We start from the raw sequence: 20,611 nt of genomic DNA, 5'->3' as shown, positions 1-20,611 counted from the left end.
GAAAGCAGAGCCCTGGCAGGTTGGATCAGGCAGCTGAGCACAGAGCAGGGAGCCCTGGGCAGTGGCCGCAGCTCTCAGCTGGCCTGTTCATGGGGGGCATGATGCGTCTGCGGCGTGCGGTGGGCCTGTGGCATGGGGTGGGCCTGTGGCGTGGGGTGGGCCTGCGGCGTGGGGTGGGCCTGCTGTCCACAGCCAGAAAAACTAACTTAGTGGACACACAGTGAAATTTTGAAACAGGAAGTTTTAGAGCTAGTTTCTATCATAGAGTTTAGCAAATGCTATTTTGCAAAATATTTTTCCAATGTTTGTTTTGTTTTTCTAATCTGATAATGCATATTTCACACATTCTGGCCTTTAAGCAATGGAAATTAGAGAACTAAACTTAATATAGTTTGTGTTAATGGAAAGAGCTTGAGATTTGTTCTCAGAAAATTTCAGTTGCAACTGCTTGTTCAGATAGGTGAACTTCCAACGCAGTAACTATAGGAATAAGAAAAAAAGCTGTGTTTACTTTCACAGAGTTAAGAAGACATGAGAAAATGGATGTTAAAAACCTTGTAATTAAAATGTAAAGTTACATGCAAAGTTAAGCATTTTCCAGGAAGAGGTGATTTTCTAAGTTCTTGAATGCCTCTCCCTTTTGTGAGGAGGCTGCGTCGTGGGCTGTTGGTGTCTTCGGCAGGCGGTGAGTGCAGGGTTCCTGTTGTGGGTCCTTTGTTCTCACGAGGGCAGCGCCCGTTTCCCCATCTCCTGCTTGCCCAGACTGCTCCCGTGCGCAGAGAGACTGGCCTGTTTCAGCTGCAGCGGTGTAGCCTGCGTTGGCTAGTCTGGCCAGCACTCACACCGTTTGCTGATCAGCACTTGAAGTGTGTCCATCGTAGCTGAGACACTGAATATTTTATCTAAATTTTATTAATTAAAATGCAGGTTTAAAAACTTGATTCCGTTATTAGAAAACATTTAAGAATGTCACTTGGCCACGTGAGTCTACTTTGTCAACTATATATTTTATGAGTCTAAGTGCAGATCACATATTTTCAATGCAAATTTCACTGTGCAAATTGAAATGTGCTGCATATGTAAGCTATGCTGATGGTTTTTGAGGACTTAATATGAAATAACCTATGTAAAATATCTCAATCATTTTTCTTATATTTCATGTTGAAATGGTAATATTTTCAATCTGTTGTGATAAGTATGATACATTATTAAAATTATTTTTATTTTTGAGATGGAGTGTTGATCTGTTGCCCAGGCCAGAGTGCAGTGGTGCAATCTTGGCTCACTGCAACCTCCGCCTCTTGGGTTCAAGTAATTCTTCTGCTTCAGCCTCCCAAGCAGCTGGGACTATGGATGTACACCACCACGCCTGGCTGATTTTTGTATGTTTGTAGAGACAAGAGTTTCACCACATTGGCCAGGCTGGTGTCGAACTCCTGATCTCAAGTAATCTGCCCACCTTGGCCTCCCAAAGTGCTGGGATTACAGGCATGAGCCACTGCACCTGGCCATTATTACAATTAATTTTGTGTGTGTGTGTGTGTGTGTGTGTGTGTGTTTACTTTTATTAATGTGACTAAGAACAATTTTTTTTTCCCCCTGAGTTAGAGACTCACTCTGTTGCCTGGACTGGAGTGCAGGGGCACAATCTCAGCTCACTGCAGCCTCTGCCTCCTGGGTTCAAATGATTCTTCTGCCTCATCTTCCTGAGTGGCTGGGACTACAGATGCATGCCACCATACCTGGCTAATTTGTGTATTTTTAGTAGAGATGGGGTTTCACGATGTTGGCCGGGATGGTCTTGAACTCCCAACCTCAGGTAATCTGCCCGCCGCAGCCTCCCAAAGTGTTGGGATTACAGGCATGAGCCACCGCACCTGGCCATGTTTATGAATACGACTAAGAACATTTTGAATTGCACCTGTGGCTCCACTGGTGTCCTGGGCAGGTGGCTCTGTGGTGTCCACACAGGTTGTCTGCTGTGTCTTCATCTTCGCTGCATGTGACTTTTTGGTTCCTGTGGCACGTGGAGTCCTGTATGGGACATTGGTTCTACAGTAGATTTATAATAAGGATGTACCTACTAAAAAATACAAAATAAAAAGAATAGAAACAAACATAGAAATAAGTATCACCTCACAAAAATTTTGGAAAGTAGAAAAAGGAAGATACATTCACAGCTTTTCAGTAGCCGATATCCAGGCTGTCTTCATAAGCATGGATAACGTGTCCCTCTCCTGCATGGATAGACACCGTTTTCTCACCTTAAGTGTTAGTGATTGAAGGATTCTTGATGTGTTGACTTGGAGGATGCAGTTGTTGAGCAGTAGTTTATCTAAAGATTGTAAGAAACTTTTGGAAACATTTCATGTCCTTGTTTCCCTTGGAAAACGTGGGTTGAAGAAATCGCCGCTTGCCAAAAATAAGCCGTGAAACGGATTTCAGAGCAACTCTAGTTACATGCTGGCGAGGAGCCACGGAATACCATTTACATTTGAAAATAGAGGGCTGTGAAGTTTTTATAAGTAGTGAACCCCGTCAGAATTGCACATTTTGATTATGGCTCTAAATTTTATATTAAAGAAATAAAAATTTTATCGTATTTTATTACCATCTTTTGCTCCTTCAGGTGTAGCATACATGCTAGATTCTAGACCTGTTTCTTGTGTTACAGTGGTGTTACCCAGGCAGGTTATCAGGTAGTGAAGGTGATGTCTGGTGGTGGTGGTGAGCCCAGTGAGGGCACATCGGGTACATCCTTGCTGTGTGTGATGAGGGCCTGTGGGTTGCTGTGGGATTCCCAAACCCTGGCTCCTCAGTCTCCTGCTTCTGTCCTTACTCACACTGCTGGTAGTTTTCTGGTGTGAGCCGCAGGGGCAAGTGGGATTGACAAGCCTGCTGTCACATTAGGAACCTGAGTTAAAGTGGAGCTGAAAGCATGTCCTCGCTCTTGATGTTGTGCAGAGAACCACTTGTGCTTCTGGCCCAATGGGGCGGGTGGAACCAGGCCCTGGTTTGGCTCTCCTCCCCTCCATGTTCCCCTGTCCTGTCTGATTTGCTTTCACACTGACATAAGAGTTACTTTCCCTCGGCCTCCCAAAGTGCTGGTATTACAGGCATTAGCCACTGCGCCCGGCCAGCATCCTTTCAAGTACTGGGGTACACCCAAGCTCCCAGCTTCTAGCTAGGAGTCATTTGGTCCCTCTTTATCCCAAAGGACCTGCCACCATCATTGGTTCCCAAAGCCCAGCAGGGTCCAGGCTCTTCAGCCTCCAACCACTTTGCATTTCTTTTCTGCTTTTCGTTCATGGAGATAAAGATTAACTTATTTTTCAGCCTGGGCATGTCTTTTTTATGTACTTTATTTTTTATTTTTATTTTTTGAGATGGAGTCTCACTCTGTCACCCAGGCTGGAATGCAGTGGCGGGATCTCGTTTCACTGCAACCTCCGCCTCGTGGGTTCAAGTGATTCTCCTGCCTCAGCCTCCTGAGTAGCTGGGACTACAGGTGTGCACCACTATGCCCAGCTAATTTTTATATTTTTAGTAGAGACAGGGTGTTGCCATATTGGCCAGGCTGGTCTCGAATTCCTGGCTTCCAGTGATCCTTCTACCTCAGCCTCCCAGAGTGCTGGGATTACAGGATTACAGGCGTGACCACCGCGTGCGGCCTTTATTTACTTTGTATATCTCATGTATTACTGCTGCAGTTTGCAGAAGAGAGGATGCCCTCAAACCTAACTTCTCCAGACCATCCCAAATGGGAAGTCTGCTCCACGTCAACAGTGTTGTTGCTTTTAAAGACTATACGTCAACATGCCAGATTATAGCAAAAGGATGTCGAGGGCACAATAGGAAAGCAAGCCTGAGAGTCCTGGAGAGAATGTGGCAGAGCTGCGTTTTGAAGGTGGTTCCTTCTTCAGACCCTGCCCTTCCTGCCTTGTTCCTCCAGTTGCGAGATTTGCTGTTGGAGCTCCTCCACGGGCGAAGAGGTGAGGCTGGACTGAGAGGGAGATGGAGAAGCTGCCAGAGGTTCTTTTGGATCTAGAATTGAGACAGCAGCTCCAGCCAGGTCTGGAGGTGGGTGCTGTCACCCAGCCCCCAAGGGAATGGTACTGATTGAAGAATGTGGCAAGAACTCCCTGGCCGGGAGAGGGAGGTGCTCGCTCCTTTGAATCACCTGAGCCCAGGCTGGAAGGCCCAAGGGGGAGGACGAGGCCAGCTCACTCCAGCTCCATCCCCTCCCTTTAACCCTGAGCTAGTCACCCTCCCAGACTCCAGTCCCTTTTCCTAAGTGCCCTCCCTGCAAAGTCTGCACGGAGCAGCGCTCCCTTGCGCCAGCTCGCCCCACACTTTCTTGTCTTTCAGCAACCCCATGGGTTTGAACCTGAGATGATTCATTTTCCTAAAAGCCTCTTTGGGCTGAGGGAAGGTGTGGGTGGCTCTGCCAGTTTTGGAGTGGGGGTCACCTCTTCTCAGAGCCGCTGTGAGGGCCAGGGCCACCCTCCCAGGCGGGTGTCTCTGGGCTGGGCAGCAGCTTTGTAGGCAGCCCGGGCCATCCCCACTGGTCTGGGAGGCTGGGGGTGCACCGGCTCCTGCTCCTGATAGAGCCAAGGCACCTTCCTTACCTGAGAGCTGACTTTCTGGAAGACCGGGCACAGAGGAGCCGGCAACGTGGGTGGTGTAGGCACCCAGGAGAAAATCTGCGGCTCAGTCTCAGGGAGAAGTCTCCACCAGCACAGCTGTTGTAGAGATGGGGAAACTGGGCTGAGTGGGAAGGGGGCTTGCCCAACTCACCAGCCCTGGAATGTTTTGAGCTTTGGGGATGGATCTCCCAGGAAATGTGTTTTATGGCACCACCGCTTCTGGTCACCCACCCTGAGGTGTGGCGGGCCTGGACAGCCAGCTTGACTGAGGGCCAGGCTGGTGAAGTCAAACGTACCATTCAGGAAGGAGACCCAGCCCTTCTCCAGACAGAGTTCAAATGTGAGGACTGCCTTCTTTGGGCCTCAAATTCCCCACATGAATTCCAAGGACCCCTCTAGCTCCTACACTCTGGGCCAAGGTTTCCTCTGAGCCCCAGTCAGCCTAGAGGACCTAGGATACATCTTCCTTGGACAGAGACCCACCATACGGGCAGCAGGAGGTAGGGGTGGGGGTAGGCAAGGTTCCCGTGGGGAGGTGGAGCTGTCATCAGAGATGGTGTCTGCAGGCAGTGGGTGTATCGTGGCTCTGCTGCCACTTGCTGGGTGGCCCCGTGATGTTTCTTTCCCCACTCTGGACCTCAGTTTCCGTATCTGTTCTGTGGAGATAAGATGCCTGCCTGCATATTTGTGGACTGGGATGTGTGGGGGCCAGTTGCAGTGTTTCTTGGTGTGGTCCTGGGGCAGCCTGCACCACCCCACAGAGATTTCTGGGCCCCACCCTAGGCTCACAGGACCAGAATCTCTGGGAATGAGGCCTGGGAATTTGCATTTCCACAGGCATCTGGCTGATTCTGACATGATTGAAAAGCACTAATAGTATATAGCAAGCTCTTTATAACAGGTAAATTCATAGCTGCCTTTTACTAAATATAAATCTCACCTTCCCTTCCTCAGTTAAGGACACACACCGCAGTTGAAAATCATTGTGCCTTTCCAGATGCAGAATCTGACGTTTCCGATGAGATTCTGTTAAGTGTTGCTTTCTGTAGTTTGTATTCCAAAACAAGGGGAATATCTTTCCATTTTTTCAATATAAATGTTTAGGTCAGATACGCTTTTTCAAACTGGACACACACACTCACACAGTTTAGGATTTCAGCTATGGCTTCCTCTCAAATTATTAGCCTCTTTCTGCCAGGGAGCAGTTTTTCCCAGACAAGACCCTGGACAGAGGCTGGTGGGGCCCCTCCTCATCAGAATCACTAGATCATGACTGACTCCTAGAAGTGGCTTTTTCTGCTTAAGTGTCAGCCCATGGGCTGGGATGTGACCCCCAAAGCTGCGGCAGAAGCTTCCACCCATCTTGGGCCCCCCCTGCCATCTATGGGGAAAGGCCTGTCCCTTGTCTTCTGGGCCCAGCCGGCCTCACAGGCATTCAGCAGATTGGAAAGTCGAAGCATGTGCTGTGCTTGGCTGGGCTCTCCTGCGCCCCTTTTTGGGGTGAGGTGGAGTGCATCCAGGCCCCAGAATCCCTGCCGTTTATTCCCCCCCTCATCCCCACCCCCATATACACTCACAAGTACAAACACAGGCACAGTCACTGGCGCACACCACTCTGGACAGCACAATTTCCAGCCTCAGGGGGGCAGTTTCCTTACAGGGAAGTTAATGAGGCACTAAAGAAGGCTCAGGGGACAGGGAGAAAATCTATCGAGAAGAGGCTCCTAGACCTGGTTCTGCCTCTGAATTGCTGGGGTCCTTGAGAAAGTTGCTTTCCCTCTCTGGTCTCAGTTTCCTCAGGTGAGAAATGGGGGGCCGGCCAAATGGTCTAAGGTTCTGGGAACCTCTAAGTCAGAGCCTGTAGCTGGTGGTCAAGATGACGGAGAGGCCCTCAGGCTCAGCCGAATGCCTGAGAGTCAGGACAGGCCCAAAGGTGAGCAACCTGAGCACATCAGGTGGGTTCAAAGCTGGTGCATGAGCCCCACAGCCTGCAGAGCAGTTCTGGACTCGGGAGCCCGCTCGCACCAGCCCAGTGGGACTTCAGAGATGTGGGGTCCAGCCTCTCCTACTGTTGCAGGGCTGGGGGCTGGGAGCTGCAGATTCTGACCCCACAGCTGCCTTAGACATGCCAGATGGGCTGGGGCAAGACACACCCCTCTCTATGAACTGAGCAGTCAGTCCAAATAGATACACTAAAGAAGGGCTGTGGGATGGACCCAGCTGTAGCCTGGGGCTACAGACTGGCTTCCAGGGTATTCAAGCAGCTGGCCTCTGGGGTAGCAGCCCCGGGTATGAGAGGCAGGACTCAGAATCTAGGCCAAGCCTCTACAGGAATCCCCTCCGGAGAGCCCGGGCACACTGCAGGAGGGGCAGCAGGCAGCAGATGCACCAGGAGCATGTTTCACAAGGTGCCCAATATTGCATCTGCTCAGATAGGCAGCGAGTTGGAAGGTGGATGCAGTAGGCAGGGGGGCGGCTGCTCCCCACAGCCAGGAGTCCAGCCCAGCACCCACCTGAGTCCGCCTCAGTCCTGCTCACCTGGGTTATCTGTGCTCTTGGCCCTCTGGTCCCACCCACAGAGGGAGGGCTTTGGGGTGACTAGGTGAGCTGGCCCTTGTGGGAGGATGTAACTGACTCCTGAGCCTGGTGAGCCAGGCAGCCCCTCAGCAGCGTCCCCACCCCCATGTCTCCAGCCCCCCTCATTCCCTGATCCTCCCATCCGCTCCCCTGACCCAGCGGTTTCCTCTGCTCACTCTCTTTTCCTGCTCCCAGGCTCGCCTGGTCACGTGTCCTTCACTCTCCTCTGAGTCTCCCTCTTTCCAAGCCGCCTCCACTCTACTTGACACACTCTCCCCTAAGACACCAGAGTACACAAGCGCAAGTCCCCGCACCTCACCTTTACTCCCAGACATGGGAGGGAGATGACATGAAGACCCAAACGCCCCTTGGCAAGAGATCTGGGGTATGCAGAGGGGCAGATCTGAGGCTGTGGAAGCTCCAGGGGCTCCCTGCGGGAGGCTGCATGTAAGCTCGCTATTGAATGTGGCTCTGAGCTGAGACCCCTCCTTGAAGCTCCAGACCAGGAGCCAGCTGCTAGCTCGACCCCTCCATTTGGTGCCTCAGAGAAACCTTGCACTCTGTAGGTCTAACTCTGAACCCAGAAAATCCCTCCATGTTGGCCCTGTCTCTTCATAGGGAAAGCACCACCTCAAACCCAGTTCTGCACCAAACCCACATTTGAGTCATGGGGCTCCTGCCCTGCACTGTGAGCACTCTGGATAAGCCAGTGCCGAGGGGGAAAGAGCTCTGAATGCCAAGCCAGAACATGAGCTTCAACTCCACCTCCAGCTCTGGGAGCTGTGGGCAGGGAAGGGCCCTAGTCCAGTTTGCTGTAGAAAGACCAGTCTGCCACTGTATGGCACACGGATGGCAGGGGCAGAGTGCAGGTGGAGAGAATAGAAGGTGGGCAGGGCAGGGGAGGCAGGGACATGGCTGTAGCCGTGGAGATGGGAGGACAGACAGGACTTGGGGGCTACTTGGATGAACCAAGGGAGGAGTCAGGAAGAGACACCCAGTTTTGTATCAGATGTGTAGAGCGTGGGATGCTGTTCATTGATCGAGGGAGGGGGAGGAGGAGGAGGTATGGCATGGGGAGGAGGTAGCTGAGCTCTGTCATTAATGTCATTTGAAGTCCCCAGGGAAAGAAAGGCCCGCCAGCACCTTCACTGCTTCAGCCAGCTCTCAGGGTGTCTGTGCTCCCTGGCCCTCTCAGCTCCTGCTTCATAGCTGTCAGCTGCAGTGGGGGACAGCTGCACAAGGTCCCAGCATGTCTGCGTGGTTACCCAGGGGACTGCCGCGTGGCCCATGCCGAGCAGAAACTGATGGACGACCTTCCGAACAAAACCCGTTACCACAACCTGATCCACCCAGCCGCCACCTCCTCACAGCTCATCTCCATCGAGACGGAGCTCTCCCTGGCTCAGCACATCAGCATGGTAGGTGCAGAGGGTACCTGTGGCTCAGGCTCAGGCGAAGAGGCAGCTCATGCCCAAGCCCCAAGCAGTCAATGTCCAGAGGAATGAAATGACTAGAGTTGACTTAGACTCACCAGTACACGGTGGGGAGGCTGGAGGAGGGTCCATGAGGTTTATAGGTGTCCAATATTTAATGAGGTCATGGTTTTGTTAACAAAGAAGAAATGAGGGTGGGAGCGGGATCACCACTGGCTAGGCAGCCAAGGGGCCTGTAGAGACTCTGCTCAGCTGAGTCTCCAGCATGACCATGAGCTTCTCCTCCTCATCCTCCCAGCCCCATTCTACTCTCTCCCCCAGCTTGCTCAACAGGTGACCTTACAGGCTCCCTACTTGTTGGGGAAAATAAGAACCAGACTGGGGGAACTGACGGGTACAGAGGCCCAGGTGTAGGCGCAGGACCACAGGCGGTGCAGCGTCTACTGAGCCAGGCGGGTGAGGGTCTGGAGAGTGGGCATGGCTGCTGCAGGCATGGAAAGGAGGCGCAGATGGCGGCACTCCCAGGGCCCATTGTCAGGGTCTCCATATGTGGACGTGTGCAGAGGTGGGGGCGCTGAGGGAGGAGGGACCAGGGAATTTCTCGTCTTCTCTCTACTGCCTCTGAGTTGGAGATGTCAGAGGGAGCCATGGCCCACTGTAAAGTGACACAATGTCCCCACCCACAGGGTTAGAACCCCTCCCCTGGAAGCAGCTCTGAGGGGAACAGTCACATGTAGAGAGTGCAGGACGCTGTGTCCAGCCGGGGGAAGGAGGTCACCAAGGTGGTTGACCCTCCTCTGGCCAGGTGGCTGCCTTCTGACACACCAGCCTCTCTCTCTAGCGTGGTGGGCCCCACACACCCAGCCTGTGAAACCTACAGCCCTCAAGAAGGCTTTGGCCAAATTAATGAGCGGCTCCCTCTCCCAGGAGGAAGCACAGCTGAAGGATGCGGAGGGCAGTAGAGTTGTGTATGCTCCGCCCCTTCTCTCCACAGTGGGACGGAAAGAAGGGGGCTTTCAGCCAGGCTGGCCCAGGCTGGGGTCTGAGTGTCACTGTCCAGCTATTGGCTTCTTGCTTAATGGGTGAGCCCAGCTGCTCCTGTGCAGCTGCCACCCTAGTGAGGGTGAACCGGCAGGCGAGTTCCATTTCTGAAAGCCTGGGAATACAGTCAATATTAGGCTGTGGGCTGCTGGGCCAGGAAGGGGTGTTTATTTTTCAGGGTTTGTTTATCTATTGAGTTGATGAGGGAGGGTTATAGGTACAACCAGCTTAAAGATGGAAATTTTGAGAGAGCAGGCAGGGATTTAGTGCTGGGTAAGCCTTGTCAAAGCGGCTCTTTTGGGGCGGCCAGAATCCAGTGCCAATGTCCTCAGCATGTTCATCAGCTGCTGGGGGAGTGCCGGACAGGATGAAAGCACAGGAACACTTTCTGGATGATAGAAATACTCTGTATCTTCAAAGGAGGTAGGTTCCATGGGTAATGTTAAATGAGTTAAAACTCACCAAATGTAAACCAGATCTGTGCATTTCACTGAATATAAATTATACCTCCAATTAAAAACATTTTTTTAAAAGACAGACGGGGTGGACGCAGTGGCTCACACTTGTAATCCCAGCACTTTGGGAGGCTGAGGCAGGCAGATCACCTGAGTCAGGAGCTCGAGACCAGCCTGGAAAACATGGTGAAATCCTGTCTCTATTAAAGGTATACAAAAAAATTAGCCAGGCATGGTGGCACACGCCTGCAATCCCAGCTACTCGGGAAGCTGAGGCAGGAGAATTGCTTGAACCCAGGAGGCAGAAGTTACAGTGAGCAGAGATCGTGCCACTGCACTAGCACCTGGGCAACAGAGTGAGACTCCGTCTCAAAAACAACAAAAAAAGGATGGATGAAGGTTTTCAACTTTCACTAAAGGCAGAGGAGCTTGTTACAGATTCGCCTCCCCAAAAGAGCAGTTAGAAAAACTGGACAAAAGTGTGCCCTGCCCCCAATCAAAAACAATTGTTGGAAGGTAACTGAAAACCTCAGCCAGAACTTGAGGGACCAGGCCTAGGAGGTGACCCTGACAGTCTGTGGTGCTTTTCCCACATTTGGTGATTGGTCAACAGTAGAGGGCTAAGAGCGTAAGAAACTGAGTATGAAGTAGTACTTAAGGGACTGGAGAGCCTACCTGAATGTTTGGCATTCTCACAGGGCTGAAATGATCTAATGAGAATTTGGGTCCCAGGAAGGAGATGCGACCTCGGTGGGGACCCTGGAAGGGCCACCCCTAGGAGTCCAAATGAATAAAACATAGACCAGCCATCACAAAACCTAAAACTTGCTTTGAACCAGCTTAGTCCCAAACTAGATGAAGGCGATCTGCCCTTACTCCAGTTGTGTGCCATAAAGTCAAAGTCAATACTCTCTGGAGGCAGAACAAAGTTTATTAGGAATGCCATAAGACAACACAAGACTAAATGAGAAAGACCAAGAAAAAACACAATAGAAACATACATGTAAGGAAGAAACTTTTTTTTTTTGAGACGGAGTCTCGCTCTGTCACCCAGGCTTGAGTGCAGTGGCACGATCTCAGCTCACTGCAACCTCTGCCTCCCAGGTTCAAGTGATTCTCCTGCCTCAGCCTCCCAAGTAGCTGGGATTACAGGCACGCGCCACCATGCCCGGCTAATTTTTGTATTGGCCAGGCTGGTCTTGAACTCCTGACCTCAGGTCATCCATTCACCTCGGTCTCCCAAGTTGCTGGGATTACAGGCGTTAGCCACCGCGCCTGGTCAGTATTTTGCCACAATTTAAAATAAATAAATGTTTTTTTTTCAGGTTTGTGCTCAGACTCTCTTCTAAACAGTCACGTGGCGGCTTACTCTTCTCCAGGCCTTGCTGCCGGCTTTTACATGTTTATTGTTTTTGCGTTCTTGTCATTTGCTCGGTAGATGGCAGCTTCCAGGTGCTCCTAAGGGGCCAGGAAAGACAGTGAGAAGGCACGGAGGTTGCCAGGTCATCCCTCTTGGGGCCCCGCCCTCATCACCTCCCTCAACCAGGTCTCCTGCAACTATTGGTGGGCCATCTCGGCCACCGCTTCGCCCTGAGCTTCCTGCTGCTGCAGCTGGGCAGTGCCTCCTTCTCAGAGGCCAGCTGCTGATAGGTGGCCACGTACTGCTGCAGGTGACCCAGGTAATGGTCTCGCTGCTGCTGCAGACTCTGAGCCTCTTGGCTCTTCAGCTCCACCTGCAGGATAGGCGTCAGTGTAGGTAGTGGCTGGCTTCCAGATTCTGGGCCCATAAACAGGGTGGCGAGGGCACTGCGGGGCTCTGTCGCCTGCCCAGGCCCCTTGCCCTGGCCCCTTCCTCCAGGCCTAAATGACTGCCTCCCTTGCCTAGAGGCCAATGCCTCCCTCCCGAGCCTCAAATCTCACACCCTTCTTCCCACCATTTAAACTGTAGGCCACAGACTGGTGGAAAAGCAGAGGGAGCCAACCACCATCTGCTAAGTTGTGGTGAGGTCGTTCTGTATGATCTCCAGGGTTTCCACGCACCTTCGTCTGCTCCCCCCAGAGCTCGGCCTTCCACCCCAGCTCCCCCAGCCTCTCCTCCAGCTCCTGCAGCCTCACCTCCAGTTCCTGCATCTTCTCTTCCTGGTGCCGCAGCTTCACTTCCTGCTCCCACATCTTCTCCTCCTGCCTCCGAATCTTCTCCTCCTGTTCCTGCATTTTCTCTTCCTGCTCCCCCATCTTCTCCTCCTGCCTCCACATCTTCTCCTCCTGCTCCCGTATCTTTTCCTCCTGTTCGTGCATCTTCTCCTTCTGCCTCCACATCTTCTCCTGCTCCCGTATCTTCTCCTCCTGCCTCCATATCTTCTCCTCCTGCTCTTGCCTCTTCTCCTCCTCCCGTATCTTCTCCTGCTCGTGCATCTTCTCCTCCTGCCTCCACATCTTCTCCTCCTGCTCGTTCATCTTCTCCTCCTGCTCCCGTATCTTATCCTCCTGCCTCCCCATCTTCTCCTCCTGCTCCCGTATCTTCTCTTCCTGCCTCCACATCTTCTTCTCCTGCTCCCGTATCTTTTCCTCCTGCCGCCACATCTTCTCCTCCTGCTCCCGTATCTTTTCCTCCTGCTGGTGTGTCTTCTCCTTCTGCCTCCACATCTCCTCCTGCTCTCGTATCTTCTCCTCCTGCCTCCACATCTTCTCCTCCTGCTCCTGCCTCTTCTCCTCCTCCCGTATCTTCTCCTGCTCATGCATCTTCTCCTCCTGCCTCCACATCTTCTCCTCCTGCTCCCTTATCTTCTCCTCCTGCTTATGTATCTTCTCCTCCTGCCTCCACATCTTCTCCTCCTGCTCCTGCCTCTTCTCCTGCTCGCGTATCTTCTCCTGCTCCTGCCTCTTCTCCTCCTCCTCCCGTATCTTCTCCTGCTCGTGTATCTTCTCCTCCAACTCCCGTATCTTTTCCTCCTTCTCTCGCATCATCTCCTCCTGCCTCCGCATCTTCTCCTCCTGCTCCCGTATCTTCTCCTCCCGCTCCCGTATCTTCTCCTCCCGCTCCCGTATCTTCTCCTCCTGCCTCCACATCTTCTCCTCCTGTTGCTGGTTCAGGCGGTTCCACAACTCGTTCTCTTCCACCTGGGCTTGGAGCTTTGCTGACACACTCTGCAGCTCCTTACCCAGGTGGTCAGCCTCCGCCTGCAGCTGCTGCTGGAATAGTGAAAGTGTTGGTTTGAACCTCAGAAGGAAACAGACTCATGAGCTAGCCATATAAATGTAATCTATAGGCCAGGTGCGGTGGCTCACGCCTGTAATCCCAGCACTTTGGGAGGCCGAGGCGGGCGGACCACGAGGTCAGGAGATGGAGACCATCCTGGTTAACACGGTGAAACCCCGTCTCTACTAAAAATACAAAAAATTAGCCAGGTGTGGTGGTGGGCACCTGTAGTCCCAGCTACTTGGGAGGCTGGAGAATGGCATGAACCCGGGGGGCGGAGCTTGCAGTGAGCCAAGATTGTGCCACTGCACTCTGGCCTGGGCGAAAGAGCAAGACTCCAACTCAAAATAAATAAATAAATAAATGAATAAATAAGTAAATGTAATCTATAAAATAATGGTTTTCATCCAGGATCCTTTAAAAAAATATTTTAAGCACTAACTGAGATTCTGATTCCCCAGGCAGGGCCCCAGTTTGTACATTTTTAGCACATTCTAGAGGATTCTATGGTGGGACCAGAACAGGGACCCAAATTTTCCAGCTCTTGGCTGGAGCCTCCCCATACCCTGCATGATCCCTAGACCATGGTCCCAGCTGGGTGGAGCTCTCACAACCCCCGGGGCTGCAGCCGCTCACCTGTGGCAGCAGGAGCTTGGCCCTCTCCAGCTTCCTTTTTAGCTCCTTTACATTGAGCTGGATCTCAGACTTTTCAGATTCTACAAGTCGAAGTTTTTCTTGTAGTTCGGCATTTTTCTCCTTCAGCTCCTCATCGGTTATGCTATGGCCAGAGGCAGTAGAGAAAGGAATGAACGAAAAACAGAAAGGACCGCTTTGGTGATCAACCCTCTACTTTCAGCCCACAACCACAGAACCGTGGCATTGGTAGGGACCCCAGGAATTAAAAGTCACAGGTGGCAGGCCAGAGAGAAGACATGAGTTGCCTGAGGCTACCCCATGAGTCAGTGGCACAGCCGGAACTAGAGCTTCCCTGTGCACACATGAAAACCTGCAGGAGCCTCTCCCCATGCTCACCTGTACCCCCCACCTCCCAGCACACCACCCACGCTAAGGGCCCCCAGACCTCCCATTCCACCTTCCCCCATCCTACGTGTTCCTGTACAGTTCCAGATTCAGGGTGTCCCTCTCCTTTGTTAACTCCTCGATGTACTGCAAATAGAGAAAGGTTAAGTCAGGACAGAGCAGGCAGAGGAGTAGCTGAATGACCAGGAACAACAGCCACTGTGACTACTCCACAGTAACACTTCCTTACTCTCAATCACACCTGACATGTTCTCAAGGCATTTCCAAGTCCGTGGTCTCATTTGTTTTTCTTTGTTTGTTTGTTTGTTTGTTTGTTTTGGCAGAGTTTCGTTCTTGTTGCCCTGACTGGAGTGCAATGGCATACTCTCGGCTCACCACAACCTCCACCTCCTGGGTTCAAGCGATTCTCCTGTCTCAGCTTCCCGAGTAGCTGGGATTACAGGCATGTGCCACCACACCCGGCTAATTTTGTATTTTTAGTAGAGACGGGGTTTCTTCATGTTGGTCAGTCTAGTCTTGAACTCCTGACCTCAGGTGACCTGCCCACCTCAGCCTCCCAAAGTGCTGGCATTACAGGCGTGAGAAAGAGCACCCGGCCCTCATTTGTTTTTCAAAGAACTCAGTGAAGGTGGACGGGACAGGAAAAGAGACTGAATTTAGGGCTGGCTAACAGGGGCCCAGAGAGCTCAGATAATATTGCTATTGTTATTACTCTTATTACTACCACTGTTGGAACCTTTATTGAGTGCTTCACCAGGCACGATGCTAATAATCCCATTTAATCCTCACAACCTCCACAGGAGATGGTTACCATTATTATCTCTGTTGTGTAGATGAAAAAATGTGTGGCATTAAAGGTTAAGTGCTGCCTAAGATCACTTAGAGCTGGAATTTCAACACCCAGGTATATCTGATTCTCTAAGCCCATTCTTTCGCTGGAGGTAGGGGCACAGTTAAGAAGGAGGAAATTAATCCTTTGTTGGATTTTTGAAAGGATGATACGTTCGCATAGTCCAAAACTCAGAAAGTCCAGAAGGGAAATATCTCCCCTCCCCCACACTGTGCCTCTATCCTGAGTTTTTTTTATGAATCCTTTCAAACATGTTTTATGTATATTACCATAATACATACACACACACACATATATACCTGCTCCCTCTCTCCACACAAATAATAACATACTCAAGATACTCTTCTGTACCTTTATGGTACAAGTACCCTAACCGCCACTTAGGACTTGGCCAAGGCCACAGCCAAGGATGGGCAGGGCGGGCACTTGGCCTCTGAGCTCTATGTCCAGTGCTCACTCCCCACAGTACTCCCCAGCTCACCTGCAGCAGCCGACTCAGCCCCAGTCTGCCTCTAACAACCACACACAAAAGCAGCAAGAAATGGCAATGCTGCCTTCTGGGCAGGACACTCCATCCTACAGAAGGGAACTTTAGGCTCACTCCTCCATCTGCGAAGCTGGGCTCCCAGGGGACGGGGCAGTGGTTGGACTCACCTTATCCGCCTTCTTCTTCTGTGTAGTGACGGCAGAGAGAGCCTCCTCTAACTCTCCTGCAAACTTCCATGAATCATGCAGGCGGCCGATCAGATCCCTGGCCTCTCCTGGAATGAGAGACATTCAGATGTGGCCCAAGGGACTCCCCTAAAGGCCTGTAAAAGTGCCAGGTTGAAGGATGATGGGGTGCCAGATTCCCACCTTCCAACTGCTTGACAGCTTGCTGGCTGTAATAGAGTGCCGTCTGAAGCTCGGTTTTCTGACATGTAAGGATTCGTATGGTATGAACCTGGGCCTTTGGGAGAAAAGACAAGCAAATGCTGAAAGAGAAGCAAAGAAACATTCTCCAGAGGACAGGAGGGAACTTCACACCCTCCACTCACCTCTAGCTCCCTCCTCAGAGCTTCCTGATGTTGGTGGTTTGCCTTCTTTTCCTATAGAAAGAGGAAGACAGAGCTCTTGCTAGGAGGAGGCAGAGATGGCACAGCAAGAGACATGCCCCCAGAATGGCACCACTGCCCCAGGACAGGCCCACCCATGGGACCAGTTTATCAGGGACCCTGTGGGGATGGGGTGGAATAAGGGGGGTGAGCCTTCTTCCCCAGGCTGGGAGTGGGGGAGATGAGACTGGGGCCTCTACATCTGAGTGCCCCCAAACCCAGCGGTCATGTCGTGAGCAAACAAAGAAATCGCGTTACTTCTTCCAGCTGAGCTCGGTTCTGTTGTTTCTGTGGGGAGAGTCAAAGGAAGGTGACTGAGGGTGGACCCTCGACTCTATTCCCCAGGCCAGGAAGCGGTAGGCAGGGGTCAAGAATGGATTTAAAAGGCATAGTTCTCAGACCCAATGGGAACACAAACTGGTAAACTCTCCTCAACTCCCAAAGAAGAAGGATTTGGGTCTTTGTTTGTTTTTGCCCACAGCCGCGGAACTCAAAGTCTAAAACTAGATTCTCTTGAAAAGACAGTAACAGAAACCTTCAGAGATGGAGTATGAGAAAAGCCCACCCTTCTGCCAGCTTGTGATTTAGAAAGGTGCATTCATTCAACAAACGTTGAGCTCATACGGGCCAGGGACAGTTCCTCACAGTGGGGATAGAGGTCAGAAAAGGCAGACAGGAGCCCTTGGCCCCAAGGTTTCCATTCTAGTGGGCCTTTAACTGTCGGGCTCTCAGAGCTAACAGAAACCTCTGATACTCTCTAACTCTACCTCAGGAAATGCAAGCCCAAGAAGGAGAGTTTACAGCAGGCCCTGGACTAGGGATTAACATAAAAACACAATGACAAATCCCATTTAAACTTCACAAATACAAGTAAAACAATACCACTCCTGTTTTACAGATGTGAAAAGAGTGGCCCAAAGAGCTCAAGCAATTTGCCCTAAATCATATCCCTAGCAGATGGAGAGGTAGGATTCAAACCCAGAACTCTTAACCAGTACCTGGCAGTTCTTCCACAATCTTAACAATTACCCTCCACCACCTCTTGGGCCCTCTGTCCCCAGGAGCCTGGCCAGCCAAGACTCACATCCTCAGGTGAGTGGCAACCACCAGAAGTGGTTGTCTCAGGGTTAGTGCCATTATTTATTTTCTTCTTTTTGGTGTCGCTTGCTCCTGCACCAACACTAGGGTTGGTCTGGGCATGATGGTCTGCCAACTGTGGAAAGGAAAAGCAGTGATACTCATGAGAACTACAAGCTCCTACAGTCACATTCTGTTTTACAGTTTATACTAAATACTCTTATAGACCATCTGATTTAATGCCACCAACTGTAGGAAATGTTGTCACAATCACTTAGTGACTGAGAGAAGTCTTGTATACTCTTATAAATCTATGTGACTTTCATCCCTAAGTACATTAATGTTTTGTCTCTCAATAGAATCAAGGGAAACTGACACTTCAGAAAGATGCCCCATATTTATCCTGTGGCACTCAAAGTACCCCAGGTTGAGAGGAGATGAGGAAGACTCAAGCTGTCAAGTCCAGTTTCCCAAGATCTGTTCCGCAGAAGATAAGCAGATCTCACTCCAGAAACCAGTGACTGAGGGGCACTCTGGTTCCAGAACAATGGAGAATTCAAATCTGAGGTGCAGAACTCAGAAAAAATGTTAAAGTCTTTCTGGAGAGTAGAAGCCTGGGAGAAAACCAAACCCAACCCATTCTCCCATTGCCACCCAGAGACACTGTCAACATGTTGAGCTCATGGGAGAGGTGTAGGCTTTTCACACTGTCAACGTCTGTGATAAGGAAGTCAGGCAGCCTGAAACCTCTCTCTTCTAGGTCCCACAGTCCCCATTCCCCTTCCAGCTGGAAAACTGTGCTGCAACCAGAGGAAAAGAAGTGGGCAAGAACACTTAGGGGACTGGGTCCTAAGACCAAAGGCTGGTCTCATGGTAGTAATGACAGTTTGTAGAGGGACTGTGACATCACTACATTCCAATCCTCGGTGGAGTGGCGGGGGTGGGGGGGACACATGAGTGCAATGCCCAAGTTGCCACTTTGAGACTGGGGAGGGGGGGTCACAAAATTGGGACCCAGGTCCTTGGAGACGTGACCTCAAAGAGCCCCAGGAGTTCAGGCTTGGGGCGGCAGGAGGTGAGGGCCAAGTAAGGAACAAGGAGCCCCAGGAGTCACGTCCTCAAAGTCACCCTGTGGCAACTGGTGAGGGCAGGTTCTGGGGCACCCAGGTCCTTCGAGATGTGAGCCCAAAAAGCCCAGGGAGGTCGGGTTTGGGGTAGCAGGAGGTAAGGGTAGAGTATGGAGTTGGAAGCCCTGGGAGTCACCTGCTCAAAGTCACCCTGGGGTGCCGGGCAGGGCAGGGGCAGGACTCATGTGGGGGTTGGGCTGACTGACAAGATTTTGGTGTGGGGATCCCAGAGGTACCGGGGGGGTCCAGCCCGGTGTGCCTCGGGAGTGGCACAGACTGGCAGCAGTTTGGCTGTCAGAGGGGGCCTTGGCTTGGGTTGGGGTGCTGGTGCGTTTACCTTTTCCTTGGCCTCGGCCAATTTGTTCTTTTGGGTTTCTTTGGACATCGTGGGTTGAGTAGGGAGGTTGGGGTGGGTAGGGAGGTTGGGGTGGGTAGGGAGATGGGGGTGGGTAGGGAGTTGGGGATGGGTAGGGAGGTGGGGGTGGGTAGGGAGGTGGGGGTGGGTAGGGAAGTGCGGGTGGGTAGGGAGGTGGGGGTGGGTAGGGAGGTGGGGGTGTGTAGGGAGGTGGGGGTGTGTAGGGAGGTGGGGATAGGTAGGGAGGTGGGGGTGTGTAGGGAGTTGGGGATGGGTAGGGAGGTGGGGATGGGTAGGGAGGTGGGGTTGGGGCCACATCAGCATGATCCAGGTGAGGACAACTATACACCTCCAGTCACCTCTACGTCGCTGTGTGACTGAGCCAGAGGAGGCGTAACCAGGGCTGCACTAGAATGCAGAATAGGGGCGTGGCCTTAATGTTTGAAGCCCATTGGCCAATGAGAAAGATGAAAGGAAAAGGAGGCGTGGCCAGACAGCAGCGTGTCATATAGGACCTGTGTTGTCACAAGGAAAGCTGCCTATGCAACTGCTGTCCCCACCCACTCCAGGAGAGGGGCGGGGCTGGCTTTCACTTTAAAAACTTTAAAACTTTATTACCTCAATTGAGGTACAAATCCTATTAAAATGGAAATTTTATAGTGTGCTTGATGATTGATAAAGCAGACTTTAGTATCCAACATTCCAATAAGATAAAGTAATCACAATGTTTTCTCTTTTTTGGAAAAACTTTCTCTTATTCTCCTACGTTAAAGTTAAAAAAAAAAAAAAAAACAAGAAACATGTCTAATATCTTTAAAACACAAAGCTTTTGAGCCCGGCGTGATGGCTCATGCCTGTAATCCCAGCACTTTGGGAGGCTGGGGCGGGTGGATCACCCGAATTCAGGAGTTCAAGACCAGACTGGCCAACATGATGAAACCCTGTCTCTACTAAAAATACAACAGTAGCTGGGCATGGTGGCAGGTGCCTGTAATCCCAGCTACTTGGGAGGCTGAGGCAGGAGAATCCCTTGAACCCATGAGGCAGAGGTTGCAGTGAGCCAAAATCATGCCACTGCACTTCAGCCTGCGCTACAGAATGAGACTCTGTCTCTACACACAGACACACACACACAAAGCTTTCTGTTTAATAAGCACTCAAAGTTCTTTACAAGGTTAAAGCAAATACAGGACCCTTCTAAAGTAAGGCTAAATGCTAAGTGGTGGGGGAGAGAAAAAGGACATAAATAACTCCCACTCTCATGAGGTTAATCACTAAATCCTATTTTTCTAGAATCACCTGGCCTCTAAGCCCTGAAAATGAAACTGAATTTCTCACTCGATACTTGGCTATGACTTGCAATCATGAAAACCAAGAATTGTGTTATGTCACTGTGTATTGCTTGTTACCTGGGATCAAGGGTTGACTTTTTCATGATTTGCTCCATTACCTGTGTGCTTCTTATCTCAGACCAAACTAAGCTTTTTTATAGAGTTCTACAATTTACAGTTAGTATGTAAGAGTGGTTCTCAAACATATAGTCTCTGGACCAGGAGCACCTGGGAACTTCTTATAAATGTAAATTCTCAGGCCCCACCCTAGACCTGATGAATCAGAAACTCTGGAGTAGGGCCCAGCAGTCCATGCTGCAATAAGCCGTCCAGGTGTTCAGGAACCTCTGCCATACAGCAGGTAGAAAAATGTGTTTCCTTCTGT

General features: G+C 51.2%; 1 protein-coding gene, 1 long non-coding RNA gene and 1 pseudogene across 7 annotated transcripts; 2 read left to right on the top strand and 1 right to left on the bottom strand.

Annotated features, from left to right (window-relative positions):
* Positions 1 to 140: 140 nt before the first annotated feature.
* LOC134738265 (uncharacterized) lies at positions 141 to 2,607 on the top strand. Its single transcript, XR_010123926.1, has 2 exons — positions 141 to 685; positions 1,609 to 2,607. It is a non-coding gene; the product is annotated as an uncharacterized LOC134738265 (long non-coding RNA).
* Positions 2,608 to 6,522: 3,915 nt separating this feature from the next.
* Positions 6,523 to 7,674, top strand: LOC129014586 (uncharacterized; annotated as a pseudogene).
* A 3,787-nt stretch (positions 7,675 to 11,461) lies between these two features.
* LOC129014334 (golgin subfamily A member 6-like protein 1) lies at positions 11,462 to 19,355 on the bottom strand. Of its 6 annotated transcripts, none has more exons than XM_054451633.2 (11): positions 18,878 to 19,355; positions 17,421 to 17,549; positions 16,595 to 16,624; positions 16,280 to 16,330; positions 16,098 to 16,191; positions 15,897 to 16,003; positions 14,460 to 14,518; positions 13,988 to 14,129; positions 12,268 to 13,344; positions 11,815 to 11,885; positions 11,462 to 11,610 (listed from the first exon to the last, which is right to left on the bottom strand). In XM_054451633.2, exons 1-11 carry the CDS (start codon positions 19,217 to 19,219, stop codon positions 11,556 to 11,558), a joined length of 2,157 nt encoding a protein of 718 aa, XP_054307608.2. In that variant the 5' UTR covers positions 19,220 to 19,355; the 3' UTR covers positions 11,462 to 11,555. The 6 variants fall into 6 exon arrangements, with proteins under 6 accessions (XP_054307608.2, XP_054307606.2, XP_054307609.2 ...); XM_054451631.2 differs by having other exon boundaries at positions 12,268 to 13,341; positions 18,878 to 19,318; XM_054451634.2 differs by lacking the exon at positions 11,815 to 11,885.
* Between the last annotated feature and the right edge of the window lie 1,256 nt (positions 19,356 to 20,611).

This window comes from Pongo pygmaeus, chromosome 16, assembly GCF_028885625.2.
Source record: "Pongo pygmaeus isolate AG05252 chromosome 16, NHGRI_mPonPyg2-v2.0_pri, whole genome shotgun sequence".
Taxonomy (NCBI): Eukaryota; Metazoa; Chordata; class Mammalia; order Primates; family Hominidae; genus Pongo; species Pongo pygmaeus.
The sequence above is the reverse complement of the archived record's forward strand: the minus strand, read 5'-3'. Positions and strand labels throughout refer to the sequence as shown.

What these genes read in the sequence shown, in the direction of transcription:
- LOC129014334 (XM_054451633.2), bottom strand. Translation starts at nt 19,219, where the DNA reads ATGCTGATGTGGCCCCAACCCCACCTCCCTACCCATCCCCACCTCCCT. An exon ending in GTTGCCACTCACCTGAGGAT is followed by an intron (nt 16,625 to 17,420) that starts GTGAGTCTTGGC and finishes CTCTCCCCACAG; the next exon opens with AAACAACAGAACCGAGCTCA. An exon ending in TACCTGGGTCACCTGCAGCA is followed by an intron (nt 11,611 to 11,814) that starts GTACGTGGCCAC and finishes CTGGCCCCTTAG; the next exon opens with GAGCACCTGGAAGCTGCCAT.